This window comes from Glycine soja, chromosome 11, assembly GCF_004193775.1.
Source record: "Glycine soja cultivar W05 chromosome 11, ASM419377v2, whole genome shotgun sequence".
Classification (NCBI taxonomy): domain Eukaryota; kingdom Viridiplantae; phylum Streptophyta; class Magnoliopsida; order Fabales; family Fabaceae; genus Glycine; species Glycine soja.
The window spans coordinates 38,991,815-39,018,100 of record NC_041012.1 but is presented as its reverse complement, the minus strand read 5'-3'; the positions used below and the strand labels follow the sequence as shown (position 1 = coordinate 39,018,100).

Sequence of the window (26,286 nt, the reverse complement as noted above, 5' to 3'; positions counted from 1 at the left end):
TAATTAAGAGACCAATGTGGCAAACCACATGACTTAGGTCAACGTACGACTTTTACTTATTTATTTTTTTAAAATTGTTGTTTATATTGTGTTTTTAGTTGTGATGAATGTGTTTAAGTTGTATTTGCTTGTAAATTGATGCATTTCTAATGTTAAATCTTATAAAATCCATCAATTGATCATTCAAAATTAGTTCCTTGGATATTCATAAATCGTTGGACTAATTGTTTTGCTTTAATGCATCACCTATGTTAGGTCACACAATTGTTAAGAAAAGTCTTTCTTAAAGTGATGATGATGATGATAAGTAATAAATAAATAAAAATAAAAGCATCACCTATGTTAGCAGTGCAATTTTGGAACCACAAACATTGGTATCCCACATTCCCACCTTTTTTCTTAATACACATCTAGTTATTGACTGTAGTTACTAAAGTATGGCTTTGTTGTTGAATGTGCCTAGTGGTTGAAACGAGGGCGGGGGGTGGGAGAGAAAGGGAAAGAAAGGTTGTGGATTCGAATTCTCTCACTTGCTGATAAAAAAAATTGATTTAGAAGGGATATAAACTTGCACGATATGATGTAAATGGAAAATAAATTAAAAAATTATTTAAAGCAAAGAGAATCAAGGAATATAACTCAACTGATTGAACATAGTGCATGGGTTTGGAAAAAATCCTTTAAGTTTGGCTTCTTCATCATATCCTTTTAGACTTGATTCTGATAAATTTTCCTCTAAAAGCTTCCCGTTAATGTTCATCTCATTCCCTCCATAAGAAATACAAAATAGCATAAGTTAAACACATTGTTTTTGTAATGATAAATTTTAATCATCGATCAACTTTCTCTTCAATTTCATTTCCATATTATATATTTACTTCCTATTTCTCACTTTTTTTTTCTTTACTTTTTCTTATTTTTCTCTTCCCATCACTCATTCATTTTTCTACCCAATCTAGTGTTTCCACCTCAATTATCCACCCCATTTTAGGGTGAACGTGTTTCAACACACTTTTATTATTATAAATTTTAATTGTTTTGCATAGGTTAATAGAAAAAATATTTAAATACAAAAATAAAATGAAAAATCCACATCCAATGTCGATAAAAGTAACCATGTTGCCAACACCAGCCACATATAAATTAAAACTCCAACAAATGAATGACGATGAACAACAAAGGAAACTTTCATTTGAAGGAGCATGAAGTTTACCATTGCTACTTACTGCACGATAGAGGTTCGAAGCAATAGAGGGAAGCGCAATCACGGTGGGACAAGAGTGAGACAAAGTAGGGCAGAGTGAAGAAGCAGAATCAAGGGCTCCACGGAGGTTATAGCACACTTAAGAGGTCACGGCAGACTGAACGACAGAGTGAAAGTCACAATAGAGTAAAGGCTTGTAGGTACGACAATAAGGGTGCAAGAGTGAGTAGGGAAAAGTTCAGTAAACTTCAAAAATGATTTTTACAAACCGCCTTCGTAACCTTCAAATCAAAGGCAATTTTATAAAGATCATCATTAACGCCTACATTTAAAGATAATTTTTATAAAACCGTCTTAAAAAACTTGAAATTAATTTCAAAAATATCACTGTTTGCTTTTCTACATCAGTTTTTTGAAAACCAACGTAGATACAGCGATGCTAAATCATGACTTTTTAGTAGTGCATTATTGTTGCTGTGATAGTAATGCACCAAATTTAGGTGTTTCTCTCTGAGTGTTTGGAGAATACTACTGCACCAAAGTTCATATCATTTTGACTTGTGTGCTGGTAGCTTAAAGATTCTGAGATAGCTAAAGTGAAAATTTTAATTAAGAAGCAAAAGAAATTTATTGAATTTTGAGATAATTACTTTTTACACATAAGGAATCTCATCGCTCCCCATCATCACATTAAAATAATTCCTTTTCGATCTATAGAAGTCCGAGAGAATGGCCTTTTTACAATAAAGTTTTCTTTTGTCCTATGCACTGCAATTTCCAAATCTATTTTTTTTCTCTGACGTGCTTGTGTTTCTCATATTAGGTTATTCTTATGGAGAGAGACTCCTTGCTAGCAATTGTTCCATGGAAGACAAAGCATATTAGCCAAAAAAGTTGAAGACACTTTCTACATTAGTTTTATTAATAATGGATGTAGAAAGTTCCCTGAATCAACATCCGCAGGATCTATATCGGTTATATGATTTAGTGATCTCTCTCCACACACGAACACAATTAAATATTATATACTAAAAAATAAAAAAGGAAATACTTATTTAAAATATTACTTAAATGAAAACTGAAAAATTATTACCATTTCTTACTTTAATATAATCAACCAAATAAAAACTTTAATATTAAGAACTTCGTTAAGGAGAACACATTCACATTAAATATATATATATATATATATAGATAGATAGATAGATAGATAGATATAGGTGAAAGGAGTGTTTTATTATGAGAAGTGAGAAGATTAAATAAGAACCTTCAAATTAAAATAGAAGATTCATATTTAATTGCTAATTAAATGAGATGAGAGAAAAATTATATGTGCATTTAATATTGGCTCTCTCATGCACAATATTTTTCTCTCAATTTATTTAATTAGCAATTAAATCTGAACATTCTATTTTGATCTAAGGGTTGCTATTTAATCTTCTCACCTCTCATGATAAAACTCTCACTCATCTGATATGCCCCCTATATATATATATATATATATATATATATATATATATATATATATATATATATATATATATATATATATAAAGGTGTTAGAAATGGAAGGGATGCCCTTGTTGCTTGTAGACGTAGAGTGTTGTCATTTTATGGAGTTGGAATTGGCAATGATGGTAGAAGTGGTTTCTTAAATTTGGGATCAAGAGGTAATTTTGGAATAGGCTTTTTGAAGAAAGGCTTTGGTTTTAAAAACTCCTCTGGCTCAATGGCTCAGCAGCAGGGATGGATTTTTTCAGTTTTGGTATAGGCTTAACAATGAGAATTGACTTTGGAATAGGTTTAAGAATATGAATTGGCTTTAAAATGGGGTTTGACTTTGATCCAGGTTTAACAATAGGAATTGACTTAACAATGGGAATTGGTTTGGGAATAGGAATAGGTTTAACAATAGGAATTAGCTTTGGTATTGACTTGACAAATGGAATTGGCTTAATTATGGGAATAGGCTTGGAAAAAAAAACCTTTGAATTTTGCTTCTAGAATTGGAATTGGCATAACAATCGGAATTGGTTTTGGAATAGACCTATAAAGGGGAACAGGAATTGGCTTTGAAATAGGTTTAACCATGGGAATGGACTTTGCAATAGATTTAACAATTGAAATTGGTTTTGGAAAAAATCCTTTGAAATTTTCTTCTTCATCTTGTCCTTTTAGATTTGGTTTTGCTAACTCTTCATTTACAAACTTGCCATCCCTGTTCACTTCATTCCCTACATAAGAAATTTAAAAAAATATAAGTTAAACACAAATAATATTTTTGAAAGAGGTAGTAAGATTATTTGATTGTTTTAACAGGCAAACAACACAGATTTTAAGCTAGTTAAGAACATGGCCATAACTAGTTGAAGAAATTGTTACCATGGAAGGATCGGATCTCCATATCTCTTTTGAATTATTTCTTTTTTCGTGGGAACTATATATAGGAGCCACTAAATCCAGGCTCAACGGGCAGAATAGAACGCAACTTAATTTCACGCATAGACCTCATGGCAAGATAAATGATTGAATTGAATTCCAAAGATAATAATATCAGTCAATGATCGAGTAACTAAAACATAGGCTAGCTACCCACTTATATAAAGTTAATCTCACATGCCACAATAGGAATGTACTGATCATATGCATGTCAAGTGTGCTTCCAACCTTCCTAACATGATCTATGTATATAAAGTTTTAGACATATTAAATAACAAAATGATTTATATTATATATACTTTTGTTCTTATGTCAGATTTTTAAATTAACCATGTTCAAAATTAATTATCAATTTTAAGTTATAAAATTTATATAACTTTTACTTTTAGCATCTTACAAAAACTGTAGTTCTGCTTTTTTAAATGTAATTGTTAAAATGAATAAATTTTTTGTTGAGGATTGAGGACTAACACAAATTAAGAAACATCATATATATATTTTTTGGAAGGCTAAGAAACATCATATATAAAAGCCTAACAAAATTATATTGAATGTGTCAGTATTAGCACGAGTCTCAAATTAGCCTGAGATTTCATTTGTCGCAAAAACAGAAGGAGCATAACTGAAGCTAGCAAGCAGCAACAAGGGAATCGAAGCCAGAAGCGCAAAAGTGCGCATTGCATAGTGGAAGCCTTTCTCATTCTCATTGAGAAAACCAACTTAACTAGGCCACACTAATCAAAGCTCAAAAGGGAAATGTCTCAAGGCTTGAGATACTCTTGTTCCATACTGATCCTTTATTTATAAATTATAATAGCTAGCTACGGACTAAATGCACATTAAGTGTACTATTGGCCATTAGTTTTTTTCAATATACTCCGAAATTTTAGATTTGGTTTAGGGATTATTATGTGAGTGGTTGGAACTTGGACGTATGTTTAGGGAGGTTAATAGTGTTTAACACCGTTGTTGTTGTTGCCGTGATGATGCATTAGAAGCTCTCTCCAATAAATGAGTGTTTCTTTTCCTTTTAGAATAAAATAATTCCTTCCCCTATTAGATTTAACATCACTAGTTAGGTCTTTGTCTTTTTTTTTACGCAACATAGGTAGGATCCTGCAGCATGCATGATTTGGCTAATTAATGTTGAGACAAATCATTTGATAGTGAACTTCAACGTACGTACTAGCAGATACGATAAATTTTATAATAAACTTACTACTTGCTCCATTATTCAATATTAATAGATGCCAGCTATAAACATACAAAATGAAGCTTAGCTATATGCAGAACCTTAATTAGTAATTGACCTTACATTCATAAGCTCAGTGTGCACTTTATGTAACTGATTTCGTCTAGTAGAATGAAGGTTTTGTTGTTTATTGTTGTTATGGCGTATGAGATAGGATAATTGAGTTTGACCAATGCTCTAACCAACTTGTTCCTTGTTGACAAAGATCTGAAGTGTACACTACAAGAAAAATCATCATTATCCATGAAAAAATCCGTAGGAAATTACAGATAAATTACCTACAGACAAAAATTTGTTGGTAAATCACTTGTAGGTAACTTTACCGATGGATTTTGGTGTCTGCCGATAATAAGTTATTTACATTTTTATCTGTGGATAGCTAGTACTATCTATGGATTTATTCATAGAAAACTACCTACAGTTTAATACATGGGTAAATTACCTATAGATGTATCCGTGGGAAACTTAGATTAGTTGCCTACAGATAGAAATAATAATTAAATAGTTTATTTTATATAAATAATCTTACAAATAAATTTAATAAAAAAATAAAAAAAAATTATGTTCTGGTCAGAATTCCACGAAAATTAGCATATTTAGACAAAATACCATAGAAAAACCAAATTTTATTATAGTAAAAGAAAAAGTCACGAGAAATTACTTTACAAGCGGATGTCTAGATGCTTTGTATTAAAGGTCCATCAAATAGAAAATCTCCAACTGAGTGAAAAAAAAAAAAAAAGAATAGACTTTATGAACTGTCGTCTCCTTTCTAACCTTCCTACTTATATCTTCTCTGCCAACAATATTACTCTTGAACCAAAAAGTGTTGCAGATTATCTCACACGAACTAACTGAAAAAATAAATAGAAAACATGTTTAAATATCTATTTTTTAGCATAATATTCTCTAAAATGCAAATAAAAACCACTCGTAATCAAAGATATGGCATGAGGGTTCCTGGTGACTTTGTTAACAAGCTTGCTGGACACAAGTCTGAGGTAAAAAAAGATTTTGAAGAATACACATTGGAATCTCTATTCAACAAAACCTTGATAGCAGACTATCAGCGGAATGAAATATTGGAATTTGAGGAAATCTTGAAGGTACTTTTATTGACTCTAGCATGAGATTAGTCTGCACTAATTTGACTAAATGGTTTATAACTTTTTTTTGCTAGAAGTGCATGCTGGCCTTGTTGTCCAAATTTATGGATTGCCCATACTTTCTCCAGTAGATAATAATGTAAAGTCCATTAAGCTGGTAAGTTTAGTGAGCTTGATGTTCTTGATGTAGGTAGCACCCTTGTTTTAAAATATTTGGATGAGCATCTTTCACTCATCCTGGAAGAATTATATGGTAATTCTTTTTGTCACTAACATGTAATTCTTTTTGGTAATTATTACAAATATATTATTAATTTGTGCTTAACTTATATATTTTTTTGCTTTTCTTATGTAGGGAATAAAGTGAACACAGATGGGAAGGTTGTAAATGAAGAGTTAACAAAACCCCGTCTAAAAGAACACAATGAAGAAGAAAAATTCAAAGGATTTTTTCCAAAGCCAATGAAAGCTGAAAAGGGAAAATTTCTGAAAGCTTGAATTACTCTTGCCCCATACTTGCATTATTTATAATACCTAGCCTGGGTTGAACTGTGCATTAAATTATTATTACTTTTATATATATAAACAAGTGCATTAAGTGATTGTCCTTCATTAATTTTTGAGAATATGCTATACTACGAGATTTTAGATTTAGTTAGGGAGCATTAAGGGTAGTTGGGAGTGTGTTCAGAGATAAGTAGCGTTTAACACCGTTTTTGTACCTAAGGATGCATGAGTGTGTTTACTCTAATAAATGAGCCTCCCAAGGTTCACACTTTAAAGTGGGATGCCAAATTTCGTATCATTAATTTAATTTATTAATTAAGATTGACTATGTAAAGATTCTAAAATGAAAGGTGAACTGCATCGTTAAATGTCTTTTCTTGGCAATTAAATAGAGGACAAAGAACTGATAAATATCTTTTCTTTGCAATGAAATAATGTAATGGACACAGAACTACCTGGAATAATATATATAAAAGAGTAAGTGTTGAAAAACTTATTTCGCTTAATAATTTATTTCATTAAGAAAATAAACTTAATAAAAGAGAAATGGTAAAAGGTACGAAATATATTGCGCAGATTGATACAAATAGCACATTAGAATTTTGTTAAGAAAAGAAAAAACTTTTCTCTGCTCACTCCACCTCCTGAATAAGTGTTCATTTGTATCCTTTTTTCTCTAAATTTGGTTTTTTGTGTTGAGATTATTCATGCTATTTATTATTACTGTTAATAAAATTAACTTTACTAAAAAAAACTATTAATAAAATTAAACATTAAATTAGGTGATAATAAAAGATAAATTGAACATTTTAAATATATGATCTTTAACTAATACTATTTATATTCGTATTTTACAAAGTACATATAATATCCATTTAATTGAAGTTGATTACATTGATAAGTATTAACAAATTTTTAATTTAATTATTTAGTGAAATAAGTTTAACACTTACACATAATTAAACTAAGTAGATCCACAGATATATATAGAGGCATGTTTAATAACAATGTCAGAGTTCATTAAGAAAAGTTAATCACTAAATCATATACGAACGATATACACTAGCTACATTATTTTATTTAAATTTAATCTTGCTCATTATTTAATTAATCGTAGGACTAAATGCATATATGTTTGAACCTGTGTTTAATTTAAAACAATGGATCTGCTTCTAGCTAGCCAGAAGCTCAATTCTGCCGTTTCTTTTTTCTTTGTGTCTGCATTTATGTATTTGAGGTGAAAACAAAAACATGAGTTAGGAACATACATGTACCCAAACACATTATAAACTTTATTCCCTTCATGCTTTTACCGCCAGGCGATACCTTTACTATTCCAATGAATCCAATTAACCACACCCTTCTGTAGCACCTTCACTTCTAGCAGTAACAAAAGCTCTAAAGATAACAATTATATCCATTCACCTATAAATATACATAATGTTGTTCTTTACATAGATATATTGTTACGCACGGGTGTGATTTATTGTACGAAACCTATATTCCGGGTTGAATCTGTTCATGCAAAAGTTGTTAGGGCAAATTGCCATAAAATTCATAACCATATAAATGAAGTCAAAAAAATAAAGAAGGTGTGGTATATATTAAAAGTCGGTACCTAAAAAAAGTAAGTAGAGGTATAGGAACAAGTTGACAGCATGTGCCATTGTGAGAATGACCGCCTGTGGGAAAGCTGGGAAGAAAATGACATGTGATCCGTCTCTCTCCAATCACTTGATATGGGAGGTGCACTTCTCATCCAATTATAACAACTCATTCTTTACACACACACACACACACATAAAAAATTATTTCACTATAAAAGAAATTATAGTTTTTAACTATCATAATTAGAAATTTTGACTCTTAGATGAGATCTCATAATATATTCTTATAAGTTTTAATCTTTTGAATCAATTATAAGATTAATCTTTGATTCAAAGCTTAGCTTAATTCCATTTAAAGATCGATTTTGGTCTCTTCCTATCGTCTCTGTGGCTTAGCTTAGTCAACACTATAGTGACAATCATAAATATTAGCTTTTCAACAAATCTGATCCCATCACTTATCAGTTATAATTCATAAAGAGAGGAAGTGTCTGGCCATATATATATTCTCTGTTTTCGTTTGACACTGATTCTGGTTAATTTGTTACCATATGGAGGGAGTGTTGGGGTTTTATACTTGTATTATTTATGTATAGGGGAAACTATACTTTGTACTAGTAATATTGCTGGCTTCTTTAGGGTAAAACTTGTAATGTTTGACCAATTAGAAGCATTGGTTTTAGTATTTAATGCACTCACTGGAATTCTCCTTATTATAACGGTGTTACAATAGGTAGATCTCATAATTAAATCAAAAAAGATAATTATTACATTATGTGAGATCAACCAAAATTAGTTATTTCCAATCAATTAAAAAAAAGTATCAGAAAGACTATAAGTTACAAATAGTCAAGCTGTAGATAATTACCGAAGGTTAAATTCCAAAAATTTATAGCATATTTAACTTACAATAAATTAATTGTGATATATTTAGTATACTATTATTATTATAGTATATAAATTAATAAATAGATGTATAAAAATCTAAATATTATTTTCTTTCTAAAAGTGTTCTTTGGTTCTTTTGACAATTTGCTAATTATTAATTACTAGACTTGAACAATATTTATTCTTTAAGCTCCTTTGCTTATGTCTAAATAAAATTTATTTAAAATCACAATCTTTCTCATTGTACTTTTCAAAATAAATTTTTTAAAATACTAATAATTTTAATATTTTAATTTTTATATAATATTAATAAATAATATACTATCAATTAAATAATCTTTGTAAAATATGTTTTTTCCTATTTTACCTATATTTTAAAATAATTCTTTAAATTTCAATTAAATGCTTTTCCTATTCCCATTCACGCATAACCTTTTCTTACTCACAAATTCGCCAACATTTGAAGCACCAAGTGCTTGTTAATTTAAACACTAGCTGCTTCACAATGTTTGTGAGTCAGTGTATGTACTTTTACTTATTATTATTATTATTATTATTATTATTATTATTATTATTATTATTATTATTATTATTGGCAAGTCGTTGGAATTAATAATTGAGTCTTCATGGGACAATAGAATGGTGATCTTGGAGATCTCAGTGGTTGAGTTTCACACTGAAGCCACTAGTGAGAGGTTTAGTGAGAATGGTGCTGTGGAGGCATAACAAGAGTCAAGAGAGGGAGAGGAATGGCATGTAATTGTTGCCAAGACTGTGCCAATAACCTTAACAAGTTATTCTAATTTTTATATATAAGATTCTCATTGACCATTGTAAGAGCATCTCCATATCAGCATTTTTCTTTCTTATTTTTTTTTTACAACTTACGCAACTCTTTCCTTAAACTTGTCAATTTGAAAATTCTTATTAAATGAATCCCACAAATAACCTCACAATGCTAACTTCTTTTGTATTTGATACAGCTTTTGTTCTTACTTATATCTAAACAATGGTTGACAAATGTTTGGAGTAATGATTCTGGCAGAAAGGTTAGAGAGCATTTGAATAAAAGGAAGAAAGCATTTTTTTGGGTTTGCTAGAAGTCCTAGTACTTTGTACGAGTGTTAAAAATCTGAAGATGTTATATAACTTTCAATGGCAAGTCATTGACTAATGTTTCATAATTGCAGAATATAAAATTTAGGAGGGGGAGAAAAAGAGCTATAGATAGATATCATAAACATACTATTATGCGTGTGTAAAATAATTTTATAACTGCAACCAAGATAACAACTGTATGTTTCACATCATAAATTCTTTGTTATTTCTATACAGCAAGACATCAAGTTACAATTAAATTAATCTACACAGTCAATGCAGAATAACAAATAAATGGTTTTGGTTTCAATCTTGAATTCTGATTCTTTTGAAATAAAAAGAAGCAACGTATATATTACAGAGTCTAGACCATCAAATGCACATTACAAGCAATCCTATAATACCATGAGAGGTGCTTGTTGGTTAATGTATCACTCTCCCTCTGAACCTTTACCTAACAAAGTCATCAAAAAATCTCTGTAGTTCCCTGAGGTATCCCCAATAACATCATCATCAAGACTGGTCTTGTACACATTAGCATATCCAAATCTGACTTTCAACAGGTCGATTTCGGCTCGAGTTACAATAGCTCTGTTGAGGGAATCTTCATCGGTTCCAAACCCAACAATAGAATCTCTTACAACCTGTTAGGTGGATAAAAGCCAGGAAAAATGAGATTGGACTCAATTGCTGCATTTGAGTATTTTCATAATAGATTGTACAGTTATATTAAACAATCAAATTGATGTCAAAATTTGATATCGGAGAACTATTTTGAAGGATAAAAAACAATGACATTGTATATATCTAAAGGAACAAAATAGATGTTTACTTAAGGATATGGAAATATTATATACTACCCCAGAAAGAATAGCCAAAAGAAAAATTAAGAGAAACTATACAGTCATGTTTCTGTGTAATACAAAATTCTTATTTGACCATTTTTCCATAGAAAAACTTCCTTTTAGATGGCAGAGAAAAATAAATTGTTAATATTTGCTGTGCATAACATATACAATTATAGATTTACAGTGCGTAAAAAGGAAACTCAAACTGATATCATTCATTTTGCCAGCACTACAAAGTAAATAAAATGCCCAAGAATTTTAGAAGTCACTAATTGTCTATGCAGCAAGTATTGTTCAGATTACCGATAAAGTTGAACTTGGCTTTGAAAATTAAACACTGACAATGGAAAGTGGCTGAACATTTAAAGATACACAGTTTCTGTTAGTTGACATATTTCTGTAAAAGCAGATTTTAGATTAATCTTCAGAATGTACTTGATCAGTAGATTCTAATGAATTGACACCTTAGTATGATAAGGCATTACCATTTAAGTTTTCTATATAATAGTGTATTGGTTTAATAAGTCAGCTTCAGTAGAAGAAAATTAGTAATTACCTTTGCAAAATGTTTCTCAGGACAGTCTATACACCATATCACCATATGTAAGAGAGATTCCAAATCACCATTACCACATTTTATGTCCTGTCAAGAAAATCATCCAAACTTCTTATGGATACATAAAATAATCATGTGTGTGTGGATATCTAATCCACTATAAATGTAAATTTTTAAACTATTAACGAACAAGATATTGTCGCATCATTGTAGTAACTAAAGCTTTTTACTTTTAGGTTAAAAAATTAAGCTGTTTTTAAACAAGTGACCAGATATAAATCAGTAGCAATGTAAAATTTTACAATGTTAGTGGATTAAAATTAAAATCTTATATAAGAACCTAAAATTTTGAAGCAAAACCTGTTCCAACGTATTCCCATAGAGGTTATTGTAGCATGCAAAAGTTTCCCGGAGCTGGAAAAAATTCCTGGTGCTAAGTATCCAAATAATATGATCATCCTCTAATTGCTTGCAGTTGATAGCTTCATGTAGTTTTGATGCCTCTTCCTTGGCTACCTCTAAATTTACAGCCACTTTATCATACCTGAATGAGCTTACTAGGCTCACTAAAAGCTGCACAAGATTACACATCAAATTTCCAGAGGAAATCATAGAAAAAATTGGAAATTAAATGTTAAAGTGAATCATGACTGCAACAGTATATTCTGACTATAATAGCTGCTTTAAAGAATCCATGAATCTTAAGTGGCTGTGATTCTGATTATGACACTAACAATTCAAGCCTCGATTTTCGGGATTGAAGCATGGTCAGCCCGCAAAGAAAACTATCCATTTAGCTGTGCTTGAGTTTACTGAATGAATGATGCCAACTTTAGAGAAATTACAATTTGAAACTTCATTCATATATTTTCTTCTTCCTCATTTTCATCATCAATTATATTTTTTCTTTGTATCCTCATTCCTCACATCATAACTTAATCCTTCAAGAACCATTAGATTGGTGAAGAAAAATGCATGAAAAAGGAACATCCTTAATATTAAATTGACCAAGTTCTTGTGTAGTATGCTTTTCACTCTTGTTTTATTCCGTGTTACTGCAAAGCATTGCCCATTTCACACACTCAGCTACTTAAAATGATAGTGCTAAGAATTTTGGAACCTACCATGCACATTAACCTAACAAATAGCTACTTTGTACATGATGAACACTTAAGCCTGCCTAGACAAAGCTAAATGTTTCTGTTCTGTGTGTCTAAGAAATTTTCAAGTTCTTACCTTTCTGAGGGGTGGAGCAACAGAGGCTATGATATCCTCCTCAAGAGAGCAATCAAAGAGAGAGCAGTAAGCCTGCCTCACAGCCACCAAATGGTTAGGAGTTGATGCACATGCTATTTCAACCAGAACCTGAAGGTGTTTAGTCCCCTTCTTCTTAGCCTTCAATGCATCCTTTGCTAGTCCTGCATGCCTTTCTGGAGGATCATAACTCCAGAGAATAACAGCATTCTGTCATGCATCATAAGTTATGTCAGAATTTATAGTAGATCATATGATTTTAAGAAAAAAAATGGCATGCTTTGGAAATCAGATTGAAAGTTCAACAAACGAATGAACTTCATCCATGGACAAAAGGAATAATGTGCCAAAAGCCTATACAATTGTTATTATAAACATCAGTATTTTGTCTAAATAGTTGCAAGATTGAATGATGAATTTCGTTGAGCTATGTAATTGGCATCTTAATGACAGATGAAGAGGCATCTAAATCACAGTTTTATCACATTAATCTGCACCGACATACAAGCTTGTATCGCAAACCTGACTTTTTCAGGTAAGTATAAAATATTTGATAGATGAACTTAGAATATATAACCCATTTATCTTTCATTTTTTCTCTTCTTTTTGAAAAATTAAAGTATCAATCCATGGCAGCAGACAAATAGCTTATGTGACCTTAACCTCCCCTACTAGAGGAAAACTTGAAACAGTGAAAAAGCATTCAGGTAAGCGAGAAATCCACAAAGTAAAAAATGCAATCCAATCCTCCATGAACATTTAATAAGATTAAAAAAAAAAGTCCAACTAAAAAGCCATTTTTGTAAGTTTTACCACCTTATTGTTTTTGTTTAATTACCTTCATTAGCAAATTAAGCGTAGTCAACCAATTAGGAAGAACAAGTTTGAAAACCTTGCTGGCAATCTGCATTTTATAAGTGTGTTTATCTTCATGCACAAACCTGACTTTTTCATTATAATAGCACTATAGCAGGCTATAGTGTGAAAATTGAAATACTCATGAATTAAATTAATGTAAAAATGAAATCAAGAGTAGGCAGCAATAGAACCCAATCAACACATGACTGATCAATGCCAGTTGGCAACTTACAGGCTAAGCAGCATAATTGACCAATTGGTTCCAAAGAAAAACCACACTTACAAATTAGCATAATCACTAAAGTCACATGACATTATTTCAGTTGATTTCTATGATTCTATCACTTGCCAAAGAAACACAATGCTGAAGAATTATTTCTTAAAAGCAAAAGAAAATATAAAGCCAACCAAGTGAATAAACCATGACATACTCTAAAATCACCAGACAATTCAGAATTCAGACGATCGATGAGCGATTCATTGTAAAGCTGCTGATAAGTTTCTCTGATTTCCTTCCTTTGTTGAGCATTCCTGTGTCCCAATACCAATATCACCGCTTTCTCATCTGTCCCATATCCTACATGCATCAACTTTCCCGTAATCATCATCAACGATCTAATGTGAAAACATAACTCATACACAAACCATCATAATCCAAGAAAAAAAGACTAAAAAACAGAAAAATCATTGACAATACCTCCAATATCCCATTTACCAAATTCCTACCAATTACTAAGAAAGCATAAAACTTTGTCATAAAATAATACATTACATTCCTTTAATTTGGAACGGTAAAACCAAAGAATTTCATAGAATTGCAGACATAATAATGTTTGTACAAAACCCATTAGCCCAAAAAACAAAAAATACAAAATTTCAGTTTTTCTGACACCACTCTTGCAGCCTAAATTCATTGATAACTCAAATCATAACAGAATTCAGTTTCTCAATTTTCTTCAGCATTAACAAATGTTTTGAGACAGAGAGAGAGAGAGAGAGAGAGAGAGAGAGAGAGAGAGAGAGAGAGAAAGAAACCTTGGAAAGCCTTTCTGAGTCGTTCACTGTCTTGTGTAGGAGAAGGGACAACCTCTGGCAGTTTCAATGAAGCCATTTTTCCCTGAGACAGTGAAGGTGAGTTTTTCAGTGACAAACAAATCTCAAGTTAATAGAAACAGTTTACATGTGTTTTGAATATTTCAGTTGTTGTTCCCTCCTCGAATCATCATCCAACAATTTCGCTAAAATTAAGATTTTGATGATCTTTTTTATTTACCGTTTTGCCCCTACCTTGCTTTGTTTGAAATTGAAAAATTCCAATCAAAGTCCTTTGTGTTTATGAAATTTTAATTGAGCACCTTCTTCATTCTCTTGAATTGCAGGGAAGCACACCACAATTTTCACATATTTATTTTTTGGATTAGAGGAATTTTTCCCATGTTTATTTCTTGAAACTGCTCAATTTATTTTAATTATGACATATGTTACTTTTATTTGGTCAGTTTTTAAAAATCAAATTGAAAAATTGGATTTTTATTTTTAAAATATCAAATGAGTTTATATTTTTACGTTTAACAGTACTTTTTTAAACATTGAGAGAAATTTTATTAAATATTTAAAAATTATCAATGAGTATATTATAAATTTATAATCTAAGTGCATGCTTGATAGTAAATTATTATGATAATTGAGTAATTTAAATATTCTGTAAAACACTTAATGGAACAAAAAAATTCAAAATTAATGGGTTTTAGGTTTTAACTTTTTATTTTGTGGGGCATTATTTCTATGGGTGTTGCTAGGTGTATCTAACATTATTACTGGTGCATCCAGCACTTAAGGAGAAAAGACTGAAATACCCTTGATCCGTAAGTCTTTTAAGTTGATCCGTAAGTCTTTTACGGATCAACTTGATCTGTATGCACTTAATATCAACATATGAATCAACTTGATCTGTAAAAGACTTACGGATCAACTTGATCCGTACGATTTACGGACCACCCTCACGCACACTCATCACAAATGCGAAGAAAGTACAAGGACAGTTTTGACATTTTCAAAAAATGCTGGGTGCATTTAACAACGTCCTATTTCTATTTTCATTGGTGAGTCTTTCTTTAGAAATAGGAACAATCGTCCTTTTTATAGAATCAAATAGTTGTTTTCTTATCATCTTTGGGATTTGATTTATGTCCCTCAATCTTTGTTGTAATTTCTTTATATTTTTTCAATATATTTGGGGTTTGCTGTCATTATGAAACAGAGGGAGAGATTGGGGTGTGAACCTGATTAGGATATGCCTTCCTTTCCTCTGCTGCAACTTGTCCCTGCCTTTTGCTTAAAAGAAAAAATTAAAGTTTTAACTGCTAGCCATGATAGAAGTTTACTGTGCTGTGAATTGAAGTGTTTTATGTTTTTTTTAATATCTAAAATATATTTTGTCATCTAAATATCGAAAATTTTAGAATTTGTCTTTGTAAAATTTTTTATGTTTTTTGTCCTCATAAAATTGAAATGTGTTGTTTTTTTTTCAGAGTCAGGTTTGGATGAATCCAAGCCTACATGGTATTTTTTAAAAATTAAATTATATGCTAAAATATGTTTTTTGTATTTATAAATATCAAAATGTTTGAAATACATCCCTACAAAATTTTGAATTTTTTTCCTCAAAAAATTGAAATCTATTATTTTTTGGCCCAATACCCGACCATACATATCATTCTTTCATTGGTTTCATTGATGGTTATAAGAGTGATGATTTCTAGGGGTTAAAAACTGTCACAAAATCTAGAAAAAAAAATCCACAAATTTATAAATTCTTATTCCCTAACTTTCTTCATCTTCTCCATCCACTAGGCTAATCCGTGAGAGAGGTGAATTTGGAAGTTAGATTGTTAAGGGTGTGTTTGGTTTTCATTTTCATTTTCTATTTTCATTTTCTGTTTTCATTTTTAAAAGATTAGAATTCTAAAAACATGTTTGGTTTGACTTCTTGTTTTCTGCTTTCAAGAAATAAAAACATTGAAAATGTGTTTTCAAAAAGAAATGTATTTTTAGATTTGCTTAAAATTATATTCTTTGTCATCGCGTTTTCATTTTACCTAAAACGAGTTTCCTGGTTTCAACTAAAAACAAAATTTTATTATTTTCAGTTTTTTGTTTGTTTAAGAAAATTGTTTCATTGAAAATGTTTTAAAAAATCCAACCAAACACACTTCCATTACTATTTTTTATTTCCAGTGAAAATGAAAAACAAAAAATAGTCAAACCAAACACCCCCTAAGTTTGCTAACAACATTTTGATTCAGATGGAACATTGAAATTGGTATTCGTACAATAAATTTAAAAGTAAAGGTGTTAAGTTTTTAGGGAAGGAAGGGAAATTCAAAAAAGAAGATGATATGATCAATAAAGTGATATTGATAATTGCAATTGAACAGAACATTTAAAAAGAAAAAAAGAAAAAATATTGTTTATTTAAATTCGAAGAATATGAAGTTAGAGAAGATGAAGATTAGGAAAGAAGGATTTATAAATTTGTGGATTTTTTTTTATATTTTCTAACGATTTTTAACTCTAAAAAATTACTTATTTTCATAATCATCAATGAAACTAATGAAATAGTGTCACAATACAGAAACAGAGTGTTGTTTTGCTACTCCTCTCCTATAGTTTGAGTTATAAAAAATTTATTTATTAAATTTCACAATAAATTTTAGCCATCCTGTTACTTAAAAAAAAAAAAGAAGAAGAAACTTAGCTCACTTCATTAATAACAAGATAATAAATGCAAATGATAATAAAATCATTTACATGATGATGATGAGTGATGATTAGCTAACATATATATAATTGGGATGTCGTAGAAAGAACATGAGTGATACAATTAGTTCATTTCCTAATAAAATAAACACTAAAATTTTTGCAATTGGATTAGGAGCTGTCTGCAATGATTAACAATAGTCCCAACCATGCAGTAACTAGTTACTAAAAGTAATTTGATATAAAAACAAAATGTCAATTCACTGCATGGAAAATAGAAATATGTACAATAGATGAAAAAGTTCCACTCAGTGAAACATTGAAATTCCTACTAATTAAGTTGTTTATTATTTTCCACCGACATAAATACATACTGAAAACATAACATTATGTAAAAAGAAAAAGAAAAAAGTGTATGAATTACGTAAAATATATATGCTCAGTCTGTATGCGAGTGAAATAATAGAAATTTTAGTAAAGAATGAGTATCAGTTACGTTACATATTTTTTAATACTTTGTTTAACACTTTTTGAATATAATTAGGTGGATTATATATGAATTAATTTTAATTAAAAAAATTGGAAGGACCAACTTTATGCCGGCTCACAATTTTGGCTTAGCTGTTTGGTTCTGCTATTATTTTAACTCTTGTTCGAATTCATACTTATGTGTAAACTAACTAAAAATATTCGATTAAAATTCATATGCACACGCTATCGCATGCGCATCAATGTTGCACGTTTAATTACTTGTAGAATAAAATATGAGATTCAGTTTAATCGTGACAATGTGGTATGAATAATTTTATAATGTAGAATTTCTGACAAAGTTTATCCTCCCACATAATTATAAGGGACACGAGCCTCATGTTGAAAACGCAGTACACCATCTAGGACCACAATACATGTTTATTTTACTTTTACTTAAATGTAATGTCTTTGGAATAAATTTTTTAAACTAGATATTAAATATTTGTTAATTAGAATTTATCAAATTTACTTCGGATGATTTTTTTACACTAATTATTTTATTAAGATTTATATTTTTAAACCAATTTCATTATGAGAAATAATTTTGTTCATATCAAATAGAATCACTCATCTAAAGACTTAAACTCGTGACTATTTATTAAGGTAAAATAATTCACCCAATTGATCCATATTGTTGATGGTTACTAAGAGCTGTTTTACCCTTCAAAGTTTTTGTCCTATGTCGCATCTAGGTACTCATAATTGAGTCTTGATATGGAAACAACAAACAATTTATCCATTCTAGGCCACTCATGTTTGGAAGCCATGATTTTCACATGGATGATTATATATATATATATTAATACATTGACGTAACATGTGTCCTTTTACAATTAACTTAATGGGAAAATGCCAGCTAACAACTATTGTTGTCTAACATTATTCATTATTCATAATTATAAAGGAAGATAACATCCGTATTGTGAATGGGATAGCTGAATAATGTAGCTTTATTTTTGGACTTAGGTACTCTTTATTGTTTAGAAATAACATAAACTACTGTAAAAAAATTTAATGATATATAACTTTGTTAGAGAAAAATATACTTTTATCAAATTAATATAACTAGTCAATCTTCGAATTGGTGCTTTATGATAAAAACAAAAATATGTTTGTTTTCTATTCGATTAATAAATATGATTATTATCTTTTTCGTCGGCAACACATGATCTATATTATATTTTCTAAGCTTTCTTCTAATATACTTTACTAGGTATGATCTGTAATCGTTAGTGTGGGAGGTATCGTATCATAAATTCTAGATTGCACTTCTCCAAGGTCAAATAAAATTAAATATAGTTGGTTATGAAACTTATCTGCATCCTACGTTGAAAGTTGTACATATTACAAAGCATCTTTCCATATTTATAAATATATAGAAGTTATTAATCTCTTTTGTTTGTGGGTTCTGTTTCATTCCTTTTCTTCCCCTTCGTGAGCCATGCTCCATTGATATTACAATACAAAAAGTTCACAATATCCACAAGAATGCATCACTGTTCCTAAAGATGATACTACATAAGAAATCATGTATATTAATTTGACCTTTACTTAAAATTTTAGATTATAACTTTTTATTATTTTTAACAAAGAAATCAGCTTTTTATGAAAAATAAAACATTGAACTTTTTTATTAAAATATTTTTTTCACTGAAACTTTTCGATTAATAGTTAACAACTTATTTTTAGCTAACTTTTTTATTTTGAATATTTAGTTATTTAAATACAAAATTAATTATTACAACTAACTTCGTATTATTTTTTTGTAAGTGTATTATAAAATGTGATTCTCTTATTCATTTCAAATAAAATAGATTGTATCAAATTCATTTCCTATAATTCTTTAAATATAAATGTCTTTTTTCGGGTAAGATTGAATAGAAACTAAAGAAAGATAAAAGGAAAAGGGCATGATAAAGGAATAAGCTTTAAAATTAAGTACCCAATCGATTGGCGTAATGGACATGTAAGGCGCCTTTCGTTTAGATAAATGAGAATGATTTATTTAACCAAAATATCTGTATTTAATTTTTATCATATAAAAAAAATTGAATTAGCAAGACAATCATGTATTACAAATAAAATTAATTTTTGACCCAATAAATTATATAACACTCTATTTTATGATCTTTTGACTCGGTAAAAAAAAATTGAGTTTACTCGGTGGTTCCCCTGTATAAGCTCTCCTTTTTGGTAGTAAACTGAAACATTACCCGCTATATAAAATCCTCTTAGATTCATTAACAAATATTTAAATACTAGCATTTTAAGTGGTCATTTAAGAAATTGAAACATCCTAGTGCCTTAGTCGTATACAGCCCAAAATGAAGGGCATGATTGCAACTGCAATCCACATTAATTATATAACTTACAACAAGTATTTAATGAATTCTCTCTCTCTTCTAATAGTTTTATTGCATTTGTTGAGCTGGCTTTTTAACTGAAGTTTAAATTTATGTTATTTTTGAGTTATAAATTTTTCCGTAACATTTTACAGTTATCACAAATTAAGTTATTTTTTTTTACAGTATCACAAAGTAAGTTAACATTCCAATTTCATTAAAAATACAGTTTTTAGAATAAACTAGACATTAGTATAGTTTAATTTCTATTTTTGAGAGGAGTAATTTAATTTCTATTAAAAAAATTATTTACTAATTTCAGTTCCATATAATTAATTAATTAAATCTGTCAAACAAAGTATCATATAATTAATTTACTTGTTCAGAAACACTCAAGTTCTGACAGCTAAGATGTCAAGGATAAATGAGTCATTGTAGGTCCTTGTTTAATATACACAAATGTAACTCTCTTATTTTATACTTCACGTGTTCATACTCCATTGGTCAAAGGTGGTAAGAACACAAGAAGTTTCACTTGATTTTTCATAATTACATTTTAAATGACGATTTTAGCCTTCCAGGGTCCTATAAAGTGATCATACCCTTTATTGTCCTTCACTTGTCTCAACTCTATAAAACTTCAAAGTTCACACACAGAAGAATCAGAATGGCTTTCAATCAAGAGTTAGAAGCTGTAACCCAAGCTTTCTCAGGTTCTCTCTTTCGTTTAACACATCCCCTAAGCTTGTACAATATACTACCTCATTTTTATACTTTATATTTTTAATATTATTAAATATGCATGTCCTTATCAACGGGGTTGATCTTGTGAAGAGAATTAGTCTCTCAGTGACATGATGAATGAAAGTTCAAATCTTTAATGAGAAATGTATTTACAATTAGTATCTGACCGTATATCGAACAAGATTTTCTTCGAACAAGGATATTTGTCTGAATCCAAATATATATATGCATGTCTTTGATGATTATGATGGTTGGTGATTTCAGGGCATGGAGTGGATGAGAAATCATTGGTAACATTACTGGGAAAATGGGATCCTCTGGAGAGAGAATCTTTCAGGAAGAAGACACCACATTTGTTCAGTGAGGATCATGAACGCCATTTTCAGAGGTGGGATGACCAATATGTTCGTCTTCTCAAGCATGAATTCGTGCGTTTTAAGGTACATTTTCCTGTCTGGTTTGTTCTGTTTTTTAAATTTTGGTTACTCTGTTCTGCAGTGTTAAAAGTCAATTTCCTTTGTTGTATAGTCAGTTGAATATATATCTCTATTTGTAAAATTTGTTTTCATGGCCAGAATGGCTGATATTGATTCTTTTTAATTTATTTGATAAAGTCAAAGTTAAATTGTTGCTATAAGAATATATATGGAGGGTGCCAACTTAATTAAATGCATATATAAGATTATATAGAATGTTCGTTTGTTTTTATCAACTGTTCAACTAATTATCCTTTTCTTGAGGTTGCAATTTGATTATACAATATACATAACAATTTGTTATTTAAATAACAATATAAAATTACTCAACATTGTAAATATATAACCCATTTTTTATTATATTGTAAAAGGTGTTTAAGAATAATAACCATCTGTACTGTATGTTTAAACTTTTAGAAACACAGATTTTTTTTTAAAAAAAATAATGTTTTATAGTTTCATGAACAACCTAATTGCAAAAAAAATTAACTAAATAATTTTTGTAATGAATTCAATAAAAAAAATTTAAATGTAACAAAAGTTATTCACATTTTTCTTATTAAAATAGTCAGAAAAATATTTATTCACGTTTTTCATAGAATAAATGTAGCCCTCTGTCTAGGGATTTATTTTACTTTTATTAATGTATATTTGTTATAGTTAAACGAAGGAACTCATGGAAGTGATACTCTTTATTATTATTATTATTATTATTATTATTATTATTATTATTATTATTATTATTATTATTATATTCTCTTTTTTAATATTAGAGAAGAAATGTAATGACGCATTCTGGCAATTATCACTTGGCTTTTTTAATTGTTAATACTCTCAACATTCAACAACAAGATTCAACTAATAAAATACAAAGAACTAAAGTTGGAATAATTAATATGGCATGTGGTCCCTTATGTGACTGATTTAATCAGAATGCTGTGGTGCTTTGGACCATGCACCCTTGGGAAAGAGATGCTCGTTTAGTAAAAGAGGCCCTAAAGAAGGGTCCAAATGAATATGGAGTGCTGATTGAGGTTGCATGCACTAGATCCTCAGAAGAGCTATTGGGAGCTAGGAAGGCTTACCATTCCCTCTTTGACCACTCCATTGAAGAAGATGTTGCCTCTCACATCCATGGTATTGAAAGAAAGGTGAGGTATCACTTGCACCATTTTATAGGAGAAATTATTGCATGATCTTGATTCACTACGCGTTCATAGATTCAATCAATCTCTATGTGATATATATGTAGACAGTTTAATTACTTGATTTTCAAATTTAAGATTTTAGTTGTCTCATGAAGATTGACTGAGATCATAACATGTAGTGTCTTAGACCATATAATAATTTTTCACCTTGTGGGTATTACGATTAAGACAATTCATATTGAATGTTGGAAAATAATTATTGGTACTTCACTTTATATGGTCCTTATAAATAAATGATGGTTGTAATGTAAAGCACATTGTAGACAATGTCCAAGCTTAGAAATGATATGCAAGATTGTATTTAATAAAATAAGTAAATGTTAGATTACCAATAATGCTTAGGTGAATTTGTTTTATGTTTTTTGAAATATAGCACAATATCTAAGTCAATCTAACACCTATTACTTTTGTGAACAGCTATTGGTTGCCCTACTGAGTGCCTATAGATACGAAGGAACAAAGGTTAAAGATGACACTGCAAAATCAGAGGCCAAAACCCTTTCCAATGCCATTAAGAATGCTCATAAGAAGCCTCTTAATGAGGATGATGAAGTGATTAGGATATTGGCAACAAGAAGCAAGCTACATATCCAGGCAGTTTGCAAGCACTATAAAGAGATATCTGGCAAGAACCTCGATGAGGTATTCATACACTACTAATTCACCATATATACTAATGTCATTTGAAGTTCTACACTTCTATTAAAATTATAATTATCATATAATTCTATATGATATTGCTAACTTAGGTCTTGAGGTTTTCTTGTACTTCAAATATGATGAGATTTCTATTTCTGATTATACCTTCACTGCTTGTGGCTAATAGGATCTTGATGATTTAAGATTTAAAGAGGCTGTGCAATGCCTTTGTACTCCACAAATATATTTCAGTAAGGTAAGATGAAGCTACAATTTTAGAATCCAACCCCTTGAGTTCTTGATTTTGTTTTCCCTTTTTCTTAATAACAATAATTATGAAATTTATTGTAAATTGCATTGTTTTTTTGTCCCAGGTTTTGAATGCAGCATTGAAAATTGATGTGGATAAGAACACTAAGAAATCGCTTACTCGTGTCATTGTTACTCGAGCTGACATTGATATGAAGGACATAAAGGCAGACTACCATAACCTATATGGGGTTTCTTTACCCCAGAAAGTTGAAGAGGTTGCAAGAGGTAGTTACAAGGATTTCTTGCTAAACTTGATTGTTAGAGGAGGCTAATTGAAGTAATTGAAAGAGTACAAAAACTTGGAAGATCAAATTGGTTTTAGTTTCTATCCCATGTAGTGTTTTTCCTCCCAATTTTCCTTGGATTGTTGCTGATCTTTTTCATTGCATGGTGCTTCTTCATCCTGTATTATTATTATTGTCACAAAAACAAAAGGCAAAAGTGTAATCAAATAAAAATGTTCTGGTATTTCTTCCGAGACAAATATCCTTTCCTATCATGTTACAATTTTGTGTATACTTTAATACTAAGCTATACTGGTAAAGAGTTCAATTGTCTCAAATGAGATGTAGATGATGCAAGAGGGTTGAACAAATAAATATGAAATGATAAGCAAAAAGAAAATACAAGTCATTAAAGATCTTAAAATATGTTGTAACTTAGTGCTAGCAAAGCATTCTCTCACATTCTCTTTAGGTCATATTTTTTCCTATTAGTTTAATTTCACGTGGGTTCTATTAATTTGAACGCAGGATCCACCAAAGAAATGAAATCTCTCTATATATAGTTATATTCATATTAGTATTTCAGTCCATATGAGTGTGTTAAAAAGAATATAGCTGACATTTATCTAACCTATAAATATGAAATATAACTAGGAAAAAGAAATATAGTAATTGAAGATCCTAAAATCATGCTGTAACTTAGTACTAGCTAAGAAACAAATTCTAATCAATGATCACTAGAGATAGAGAAAATAGGAATCCAAGAAACATATCCAATATCACAACAATACCTCTAACAGCGATCCTGGCCAAATGCTTAGTAAAAATTTCATTGCTATTTTGCCTTTAAAATAGCTGTGAGTGGTGTCATAGCTTGTCGGTTGGTGTTAACCCAAGGCACCTTTTTGTGAACATCTTTGTGACATAATAATGACTTGATTTTTTTTTCTCTGCAAAAAGTAATGACATGATGATTTTGTTACTTATACCATTGTCAAGAAGCTGGATGATCTGCCATGCATCTCATTGATTATTCAAGCCTCCATGGAGAAATGCTTGGAAGAATATAAAATAGGTAAATGTTTTTTTTTTTTTTGCTGAATTAGTAAAATAGGAAAATGTTAATATTTAATAACATGGGTCTAAGTTCTCGTCCAACTTTTACTTATTCTTCCTCATCCTCATGTAATTTGTCATCCATTTTCATTGAGAAATGTCAATATTACTGTCTTCAAGTTCCTGAATTACTTTTTGTTATTTTAAAAAAAAAAAAAACTATACCATGGTTTACAACGAATGCTCATGCTTAAGACCCGATTTTTTTAAAAAAGGATGAAAAAGAAATAGGAAACCATCTGATGAATAAGTTATTGAGTAAAAGCTTTATTATTAGCCAACTTAATTAGAAGTTCAGGGAGTTCCACAAAACAAAGATAAAGGTCATAGGACACATTAAAAAAAGAAGAAAAGAACAAAGGGAAACCAAATGAGATGACAACACTTCAGAGACACTAATATATGACTCTCAATCTCTCATACAAAACCATTGTAAGACATGTCCTTAGCAAGTACTAGGTTTTGTTTAGCCTCCTTTCCCCAACAAAGTGAGGAGAAACTTCTTGTAGTATCCTGAGTTTTCCTTGGCCATTGTATCCTCAAGGTGAACACTGTTTTTCTTATAATATAGCTCTTTGATGTCCTTCAGGTCCTTCTCCGCCCTTGTGACAAACACACGTGTTTGTCCATCCTCATTATTTCCAACCCCTTTTATCGCATTGCGAAGAACCTACATGATGAGAAATTTAGAGTCAAAATTCTTGCAACATAAATGTTTTAGCTAGCTTGGTTTGGTGTTATTTATCAGCAAATATTTATTCTACTATTACAACATCTACTGTAATGTGTGTTTAATTTGAAATGAATGACATGTATTTAATTGAAGAAAGCTAACTAGTGCTCACCTTTTCATAGTACTTCTTGTGATCATTGATGCAATGAATTGCAACATTGACAGCCTTATAGAAGTCGTCAGATGTTTCCTCCAATAGTTTCTGCAAAAAGAGACCAAAAGAAAGTGAAGTAATTAATTTCCTTTTCTTTTATTATGGTTATTGTACACAGTTTCTTTTTGTGGTTTGAAATTACACATTTAGAGAAATAATTAAGAATGAAGTAACAATTCTAAAAAGATAGGCATTTGCAATGATAAGAAAAGCAAATTAAGGTACCTTACTGATAGAAATGTTATTTTCATCTTTGAAGCTGTTGAAAGTTGCCACAAGTTGGGTCTTGCTTCTTGTACTAAGGATCCCCCGATTACTTCTTCATGGTGACCTTTCTTTGTCTTTGATGGCCTCATGAAGAATATTAGCTTCAGATTTTGCCAATCTTGCATTGATCTCATCACCCCCATACCTAAATGAGCTCACAAGTC

The 26,286-nt window shown here is 30.1% G+C and overlaps 3 protein-coding genes and 1 pseudogene across 3 annotated transcripts; 1 reads left to right on the top strand and 3 right to left on the bottom strand.

Moving 5' to 3' along the window:
• Positions 1 to 2,815: 2,815 nt before the first annotated feature.
• On the bottom strand, positions 2,816 to 4,344 carry LOC114374352 (annotated as a pseudogene).
• Positions 4,345 to 10,254: 5,910 nt separating this feature from the next.
• Positions 10,255 to 14,825, bottom strand: LOC114375579 (annexin D3-like). The gene is made up of 6 exons (XM_028333404.1): positions 14,653 to 14,825; positions 14,049 to 14,194; positions 12,742 to 12,969; positions 11,866 to 12,078; positions 11,506 to 11,592; positions 10,255 to 10,745 (listed from the first exon to the last, which is right to left on the bottom strand). The coding sequence occupies exons 1-6, from the start codon at positions 14,726 to 14,728 to the stop codon at positions 10,533 to 10,535; spliced, it is 963 nt and encodes a 320-aa protein (XP_028189205.1). The 5' UTR covers positions 14,729 to 14,825; the 3' UTR covers positions 10,255 to 10,532.
• A 6,008-nt stretch (positions 14,826 to 20,833) lies between these two features.
• Positions 20,834 to 24,112, top strand: LOC114375021 (annexin D4-like). The gene is made up of 6 exons (XM_028332757.1): positions 20,834 to 20,962; positions 21,258 to 21,433; positions 22,402 to 22,620; positions 23,095 to 23,319; positions 23,504 to 23,572; positions 23,691 to 24,112. The coding sequence occupies exons 1-6, from the start codon at positions 20,917 to 20,919 to the stop codon at positions 23,898 to 23,900; spliced, it is 945 nt and encodes a 314-aa protein (XP_028188558.1). The 5' UTR covers positions 20,834 to 20,916; the 3' UTR covers positions 23,901 to 24,112.
• Positions 24,113 to 25,281: 1,169 nt separating this feature from the next.
• LOC114373270 (annexin-like protein RJ4) lies at positions 25,282 to 26,265 on the bottom strand. The gene is made up of 3 exons (XM_028330771.1): positions 26,081 to 26,265; positions 25,814 to 25,943; positions 25,282 to 25,638 (listed from the first exon to the last, which is right to left on the bottom strand). The coding sequence occupies exons 1-3, from the start codon at positions 26,263 to 26,265 to the stop codon at positions 25,435 to 25,437; spliced, it is 519 nt and encodes a 172-aa protein (XP_028186572.1). The 3' UTR covers positions 25,282 to 25,434.
• Between the last annotated feature and the right edge of the window lie 21 nt (positions 26,266 to 26,286).